The sequence below is a fragment of the Astyanax mexicanus genome, chromosome 6, assembly GCF_023375975.1.
Source record: "Astyanax mexicanus isolate ESR-SI-001 chromosome 6, AstMex3_surface, whole genome shotgun sequence".
Lineage (NCBI taxonomy): Eukaryota > Metazoa > Chordata > Actinopteri > Characiformes > Acestrorhamphidae > Astyanax > Astyanax mexicanus.
Window position 1 is genome coordinate 7,624,355 of NC_064413.1, and position 9,094 is coordinate 7,633,448.

Consider the following 9,094-nt stretch of genomic DNA (forward strand, 5'->3'; position numbering starts at 1 on the left):
TGGCTGATCTAATGTGCATGAAAAGCCCTTAGGCTCATATAAATGTGAGCATTGGGTCTATATTGGTGTGTGTGTGTTTTTTTTTGCTAACGCTCTGCATTGCTGTCATGTTGACGGCGGCAGGCATGAGTCTGGAGGAAGTGAGGGAGTTTGAGAAGAAGCTGCAGCTGGAGACCAACAGCAAGCTGAAGAGCGACAGGCCCGACTCAGGTATCGCCTCAAACGCCTCGACAAAACAGAGCAAAGAGATCCGTCGGGGGGGGAGGAGGGTGTCTGTGGGGGAGGTGGGGGGTTGGGGGGATGATTGAGAGCAGCGGTGACAGAGGGATGAAGAGAGGATCAGGGAGAAAGCACGAGACAGATTTGGAGAAGGGCTGAGGAGAGATGTGGAAAGGCATGGAAATGAGGAAGCAGGCAGTGCAGGACACAGTTTTGGGGGAAGGGGAGGGGTTCCACTGAAGAGCTGAAGATTTGCACAGATGTACCATTGCTTTACCTCGAATGTAGCGGATCAGCCCGACAAGTTTTCTCTGTGTATTTTGGTGCTGAAGCTACGAGACGAATGTAGAGTGGTGTGAAAAAGTGATTGTCCTCTTCATGATTTAACACATTAGTCAAAAACACATAATTAAGGGAGAAAAAAAAATCAAACCTGCACGTCCCTGTGTGAAAAAGTGTTTGCTTCCCCTAGTTAAAACATGACTGTGATAAATCACACCTAAGTATAGCAAAATTGACCTAAGCTCCCTCCGGGTGAGTAGATGGCGCTCTCTCTTCACATCACTCCTAGGGTGATGTTGAGTCTGTGAGCTGATGTATCAGAACCGTGTTGCTGCGCTTTCCTCCAAGCGCGCTGTGATGCTGCTCTGCAATGCTGCATCAGCAGCAGCTCGAATACAGAAGCGGTGGCTGACTTCACATGTATCAGAGGAGGCATGTGTTAGTCTTCACCCTCCTGGTGTGTTGGGGCATCACTAGTGATAGGGGGAGTCCTAGTGAGTGGGTTGGGTAATTGGCCATGTAAATTGGGGTGAAAATGGGAGAAATTAGAAATAAAATTATAAAATAAAAAAAATAAAAATAAAAAATACCCAGGCTTGATTACTGCCATACCTGTTTTCAATCAAGAAACCACTTATATAGGACCTGCCTGACAAAGCAAAGTAGACCAAAAAATACTCAAAAGCGAGACATCAAGCCCATATCCAAAGTCTGTACTATCAGTCTGGAAAAGGTTATAAAGCCATTTCCAAAGTTTTGAGACTCCAGCAAACAATGGAACAGTGTTGAACCTTCCCAGGTTTGACTGATCAAAATTACCCCAAGAGCGCAGCAACGACTCATCCATGAGGTCTCAATTGGTACCTCAACAAAGTGGATAAAATTAATGTTCATAGATATCTTGTGTTTATAAATACCTTAAATGATAATTCTGACTAGTTCAAAACATTAGATCTATGTAGCACTAACCACATCTTATCAAGCTAAGCTTAGTTTAGGTGTTCTGTCGAGTTCTACTAATAGATATACAGTACCAGTAAAAAGTTTGGACACACCTAAAATTTAGAGTTTTTTCATTATTTAAAAATGTTCTGCACTGTTGATTCATACTAAAGTAATCTAAACTTTGAAGAAAAACATATGGAATTATTTAATAAACCAAAAAGTGTTACACAAACCAGAATATGTTTTATATTTTAGATTCTTTAAAACACCTCTTGCTCAGTGGACAGTTTTGCACACCTTGGCTGGATTTTCTCAGTCAGCTTTATGAGGTAGAATCACCTGAAATTCAGGCTTTCAGTTAACAGCTGTGCTGAACTCATCAAGAGTTACAGTCATATGAAAAAGTTTGGGCACCCCTATTAATCTTAATAACTTTTAGTTCTAAATATTTGGGTGTTTGCAACAGCCGTTTCAGTTTGATATATCTAATAACTGATGGACACAGTAATATTTCAGGATTGAAATGAGGTTTATTGCACAGAAATGTGCAATATGCATTAAACCAAAATTTGACCGGTGCAAAAGTATGGGCACCCTTATCATTTTATTGATTTGAATACTCCTAACTACTTTTTACTGACTTACTGAGGCACAAAATTTGGTTTGGTAACCTCACTGAGCTTTGAACTTCATAGCCAGGTGTATCCAATCATGAGAAAATGTATTTAAGGTGGCCAATTGCAAGTTGTTATACCTCCTATTTGAATCTCCTCTGAAGAGTGGCATCATGGGCTCATCAAAACAACTCTCAAATGATCTAAAAACAAAGATTGTTCAACATAGTTGTTCAGGGGAAGGATACAAAAAGTTGTCTCAGAGATTTAACCTGTCAGTTTCCACTGTGAGGAACATAGTAAGGAAATGGAAGACCACAGGGACAGTTCTTGTTAAGCCCAGAAGTGGCAGGCCAAGAAAAATATCAGAAAAGCAGAGAAGAAGAATGATGAGAACAGTCAAGGACAATCCACAGACCACCTCCAAAGAGCTGCAGCATCATCTTGCTGCAGATGGTGTCACTGTGCATCGGTCAACAATACAGCGCACTTTGCACAAGGAGAAGCTGTATGGGAGAGGGATGCGAAAGAAGCCATTTCTGCAAGCACGCCACAAACAGAGTCGCCTGAGGTATGCTTTTTTTTTTTTCTTTGGCAGAAATGGCTTCTTTCGCATTACTGGATTGGAAATAGTAACACATTAGATTACTCGTTACTAAAAAAACAGTTAAATTAGAGTTAGAGTAACGCGTTACTAAGCAACTAAGCGTTACTGACAACACTGGTGATGATGCTGCGACAGTAACGGGGATGAGCGGTTTGATGGAGCCCCGCTCCTGAACTCACCCCCGTCCCCCACAGACACTGCATAAATCAGCCTCCCGCACTACGCTAATGACACTGCTTGCCTGTATATGTGTGTGTGTACATGTCTGTATATATGTGTATGTGTGTTTGTGAGGCAGTCCGTGTGTGTGGGGGGGGGGGAAGGGGGGGTTTCTCGCCTCCCACTGCCCTCTGTTAGTGAAAGTGCAACAGTGCACAGTGATAATGATATCTCTGACAGCAATTACAGGGCGGTCAGCATCGACGCGCCACTTTGAGCCCATGATGAAAACCATCACATGTTTACCCAGCGGCTTTTTAACCCCAGTGCTGTAGCGCTCCCACTGACAGAGCAGTGTTAACACACATATATATTTACTACATCCAGATGAAATTGCTAGAAGCAATATTAGCTTCTAGCTCTGGAGCTTTAACCTACTGAAGGAGGTTGTGGGTTCCAGTTAAATTCTATGCGAGTTGTGAGTTTAAATCCCAGAAAGCAGGAGGTTTTGAAGGAACCATTATTATTATTATTATTAATATTATTAACCATTATTAGGATCAAGCACAATCAGGAGGAGATTATAGAGCTAACAATATGATGATTAGAACCAGTCACAGTCTGATTTAGGTCACAGAACAAAAATACAACAATTAGAACCTTTCATAGCTTGATAGAGGTCCCAGAATAGAGCTTAGGGGGTTTTCTAGGGGTGTCACGATTTCGATATTTCATCAAAATCGTTTGAAATTATGTCATGGTCTCGAGCCTCGAAGTCAAAAAGAGGATCGACGCAAGCTACGCAAATGGCGCAGCACACTGTAGCCGACGCCCCGGACGTTGTGACTGCTGAAAGAGCAGCTCTTTCTCCAGAGAATGTGAACATTCTCATCTTCTTAAAGAAAAACTTTAAAATATAAAAATAACAGTTGTTTTGTCTAGCCTCAAATATGTTAATAGTTTTGGTACCTTAAGGAGCATCTTTCTCTCAGATAAAGTTAATAATATATCTTTGTTAAAGAGAAAAAAATTGTCATTCTCAGGGACCGAAAAAGTCTTAAAGTCTTATTTTTCATGTTAAACTGTTACAGTAGGATAGAGTTCCGTTTGTTAAGGCTCTAATTGTTCTATTATTTTGTACATGACTGTTCCTGTATTTTTTTTATTATTTATTTTGTTATGTTGCACATTGCTGTTTTAATAGTGCACACTGCTGCTACCAAAAAAAAAAGCCACTAGATGGCATTACATTAAATTAAATTAAATTATTGAAATTTGACCATTAGTGCCTAATGTGGTGTATTACAGATCACTTGTATTACTTTGCATCACTTATATCAAGCCCACCTTTTGAAATAAGATATTGTAAATTTGATGAATCAAACCAATGACTGACCATAGACTAATCTAAACCTGGCATAGGCCTCTCTGCTGTAAAAAAAAAAAAAAAAAAAAGGAAAATCGTGACCCTAAAATCGAAAAATAAAATCGAATTGAGGATTTAGAGAATCGTGACACCCCTAGTGTTTTCACACCTGTAGTTCGTTACAAACGGACCAGAGTTTGTTTTAACAGGAACAAATAGTGCTGGTGTGAAAACGCCCTTAGATTCTCTGCCCCAACCCGACCCAAACCACTTTTTTCTCTTCAGGTAGAGAAACAAGACAAATCCAATGAGCGAAAAAAAAAAAGAAAATAGTTAGGCAGCTGTTTTTTTTTTATCTATTTTTATTTTACATTAAGCTATGGCATGATAATCACAATATAGCAAAGTAACAAATAAAACTGTGTTTTAGAAAAAAATATGCACGCATATTTAAAGTGCGCAGTGCACGCTCCACTTGTCCGTCTTACACACTTGACGTGCAGTGCATTGCAGTGTAGTGCAGTGCGGTGCATAGCCTTATTACTGTTTTCCTGTGTTTTTGCACTAAGGCTATCAGCTCAAAAAAATAAAATATTTAGTTTGTTTAGAAATGATTTCCTATTCTTAAACTATGTTTAGTTCTATTAGATTAGAGGAAAGTCATTCAGACGTCATTCTTCACTGATGTTTAGGCTTGTTGTTTGCATTGTTTGTGTTTTAATCTTAAAAAATAGAAAAAATCAATCTAAATAAATCTTAAATCTTCTTCAGTGTTGCAATATTAATTAACATGATTCTGAACAGATTTCATTGATTCAAACAGGCCGAAAATGTTTTACGTTTTAATGCTCTACACACTAAGAAAAGTAAGTACAGATTTGTACTTAAAATGGTACAAAGCTTGTCGCTGGGGCTGTACCTTATATTGAGGTACAAAAAAGTACCTTTCAGTGAAAGTCCTTTTTTGTACCCATGGTTTTTGTGCCAGTAAAGATTATAAACATTATAAACATTATTATCAACTGAATATGGCTCAAAAACTTTATGATCCAAAATTGTCTGGCTTTCAAATAAAAAAATGTGCAATTAAAATATATATTGTTTATTAGTACAGTGATACAGAATACTGAATGTACCCTTTGGCTGCAGGTTAAATGGTACAAATCTGTACTTATTGCTGTTAGAAATGACTTTGTACTTCAGAGGGAACAAATCTGACCCTGTAAAGACCAATATTGTACCTTTAAGGGTACAATTATGAAGAGTGTACCTTTGAGTACAAAAAAGTACTCATATTGTACCTCTGTTTTTTAGAGTGTACCTATCTAAAAAAAATATCTGGTTTAAATCAGGCTCTGACTCGAAACGACAGTAACGGCTGCATATTAGGGCCTGATTTAAGCTCTATTTCAGAATAAACGAGATGATTATTAGAGCTGTAAACTATGTCAGGAACCCTGAGTTACTTCTCGCTATATTTTCAGCAGCATGTGAGTTTGAATATTTAAAAAAATGCAGAGAATCCAGGCGCAGAAACAGCACATGCATGCATGCATGCATTCTGCATAAGCAGCAGTGTGTTGTAAATGTATGGTGGTTTTTGACTCCCATTTTTTTTCATAACATTCTCTCCTGTCTGTCATCACATCCCCTCCCTCCCCCCCCCCCCATCCCCCCCATCCCCCCCATCCCCCCCCAGGCTCAGTCCCCCTGCGCTCCTCCTTATCCCGCTCCCTCTCTGTCACGGATGAGCCGTCGCTGAAGAAGATGGGACTGAAGACTGTGTCTATCCCGCCAGACTCTCCGACCTGCCCCTGCTCTTATCCACTCAAGGGTCCTAAGAGATTGAACTCAAATCCAGAGTGACCGCCCACCACCACCACCACCACCCTCCAACACCACCCTTCACCCACCCAGCCACTCATCCTCCTCTCCTCCTCCTCTTCCTTCACAGATTAAAACCACCTCAACAACTCACCACACCGAACTTTCCAAAGCTCTTAGAGGTCACCACTATTTCATCCGGATGGTCATGGTCACTGTTAATTTCAAATACTGTACATATATGTTATATGTTATATATATATATATATATATATATATATATATATATATATATATATATATATATATATATATATATATATATATATATATATTTGTATAGATCTCATTTCTAGGACTATCTGCTCATTTTCAAACTTGCTGAACTTTAACAAGGGAATTCTCATTGACTTCCAAAAATCGCTGCCAAATAAGGAACTCCATATAAGGCTCTAAGCCATGTTTTTTTTTTCCTGTAAGGAAAAGCATACAGCTTTTAAAAAACTAAAAATATCATCTTTTCAAAGACTAACCCAAAGCTAACAATGCTGCAAGTTGCCATGCAAACTCAAACATTTGTCAAATACACTGGAATAAATACATAAATACATAAACACACAGCCTGTGATTAGAACCAATCACAGTCAGGGGGAGGCCTCAAAACAAACAGCAGTGAACTGTGAGATTAAAAGTTCCAATTGAAGCCTTAGAACAAATCGTCTCTGTCCGATGAAAAACACTTCTCCATTTTTGTCGATTTTTAGTTTACTACATAATTTAAACAGACAAACTGTCCCTCACACTGTTGCAAAATTTCTTGATGAACGAACCAATAGAAACTCTTCAAAATAACCTAAAATAAACTGTTTTTATATTGAATTCCATTGAAAGTTTACAAGGTTTTTTCTCTCTCCTGTAAAGTTGCTGTTTTGGAGATAAGTGTTTTTCATTGGACAGTGAAGAAATGAGACTGGGATTAGAACCATCGACATTCAAGATGAGAAGAAATCTCAGAACTAATGACTAAAAAAGTGATTAGAACCAACTGCAACAAGTAATGTGGGGATAAGAACCTCAGTCAGTCTCAGTCAGGGGGGAGGTTTCAGGACAAATGACTTAGTAATTAGAACCAATCACAGACAGGCTTCGAGGCAGTGATTAGAACTAAACAACGTCAGGTAGACATCAGGTAGAACAAATATAATGACTTGAACCAATCACAGTTTGATTTGAGAAACTTTGTCTTAGTTCCTTAAAACCAGCTGCAAACAGATGAAGTTGTCAATATATTCACAGATTTTAGTATACACCTTCTCATTTTTATTGTCTATCTATATAAAGCTCAGGGGCTTTTATTATGAAGTTTTTAAATCGCAGATTAGCCATAATGTCTAACAGCTAACTGGAGATGCTAACTGTTTTTAGAGATGAATTAATAGCTTGTATTGTCTGACTATACAAAGTCCTGGGGCTTTTATTATGAAGTCCAAAATGGCAGATTAGCCATAATGGCTAACAGCTAACTGAAAATGTTACCTGTTTTCAGATATGAATTAATAGCTAGTTAATTTTAGCTGATTAGATAAGTATAAGCATGAGTTCTGCTATTTGATATGATAGATATATATGATGTCTGTACATTACTTTGGTCTTCAGTTATGGAGTGTTGTAAATGAACACCAGCATCAGGCTACAGTGCTGCTCACTGGTGGTCATTTTTGGAGATTTTTAATTTCTGTGTATTCCATTTTTATATCGGAATTCCGTTTTTTTATTTCTTAAATCCGTGATTCTGGTTGTGTTTTCTGCATTGCTGAAATTAAGGGTCCTATATATATATATATATATATATATATATATATATATATACTATAAATTAGTATATTGGCTGTATATAGTGGCTGAATGGTTAACATATAACTATATTCCATGTTTTACTACTATTTCATGGGGGTTGATTGTCTTCCAGTTCTGCCTTATTAAGATGCAAACTCAAATTTAAGGCGGTTTAAAAATACTTTCCATCCATCAAATGTTGTGCCTTAAACCTGGAACCAGGCTTTTTTCTAGTACCTGTTCACTTTTGGTTCAACCCAGACAGGCTTTTAACACTTAATTAATTTGTATTAATACTTTTATTAGTTGAGGTTGAATCAATGTTGAATTCTGTTTTGATTTTAAAACATAAATCAACACTAATATTCTGAAATTGTTGTTACGTCTTACTTTTTAACATTTTTAACCGTCCCTTTTTATTCTGCACTGTACACTTTAAAATATACGGTTCTTGCAGGGTTTAGTAAAAATAATGGTTCTATGTAGAACCATCAACACTCAAAAATCTTCTGCAGATGGATCAGAAATAACACAACTCAAAGACTGTTCATAACCTTTACTTCTAGAGTGTTTTCTAATTTTAAAATGTTCGTTTAGATATTTAAAGTGGTCTAATGCTAGGGTGACCAAACGTCCGTATTTTCCGGGACATGTCCGTATTTCACATCCTGTCCCGGGTGTCCCGGGTTTTTTTTTTCAAAAAGTGAGGAAATGTCCTGGTTTTTAAGTTACCTTCATTGGACCATTAAATTTATAGGCACTAGGGCACTGCGCTGCGTGTGACATAATCCCTGAGTCGCGTCAGTGAGAGCAGTGACTGTCAGTCAGTGCTGCCAACTTAGCGACTTTGTCGCTATATTTAGCGACTTTTCAGCCCCTTTAGTGACTTTTTTTGTAAAAAAAATACAAAAAAGTGACTACCAACAAATGTAGAGAGTTTTTGTGGTGTTATTGGAGACTTTTGCCAACTCTGAGATAAACACGCGCTCTCTTCAGACGCGCTGCAGCTGCTGTGTGCCCCGCCCACAACACTCACACACTGCTCCACCAACACCGTGCCCACAGCCACCACTGACTGACCCCGCCCCGTATTTACAGATCAGGATGTAAATATAACTCTTCAGTCTGACACGAAAAAAAAAAATTGAATTTAACTCACACAGTCTCAGTCAATCTCTCACCACATTCACCACGTAGCCTGTCACTCACCTCCTCCACAGTGTCTGCCTCTTTGTAAAAAGC

At 38.4% G+C, this 9,094-nt stretch overlaps 1 protein-coding gene across 1 annotated transcript in view; it reads left to right on the forward strand.

Annotated features, from left to right (window-relative positions):
• The window catches only part of pitpnc1b (phosphatidylinositol transfer protein cytoplasmic 1b), a 58,265-nt gene extending 50,040 nt beyond the window's left edge, over window positions 1-8,225 (forward strand). Inside the window, exons 9-10 of the mRNA XM_022674005.2 lie at window positions 124-210; window positions 5,892-8,225. Of these exons, the coding sequence (XP_022529726.2) occupies window positions 124-210; window positions 5,892-6,058 (254 nt within the window). The 3' untranslated portion in view covers window positions 6,059-8,225. The remainder of the gene's footprint in view (window positions 1-123; window positions 211-5,891) is intronic.
• Window positions 8,226-9,094: the final 869 nt, after the last annotated feature.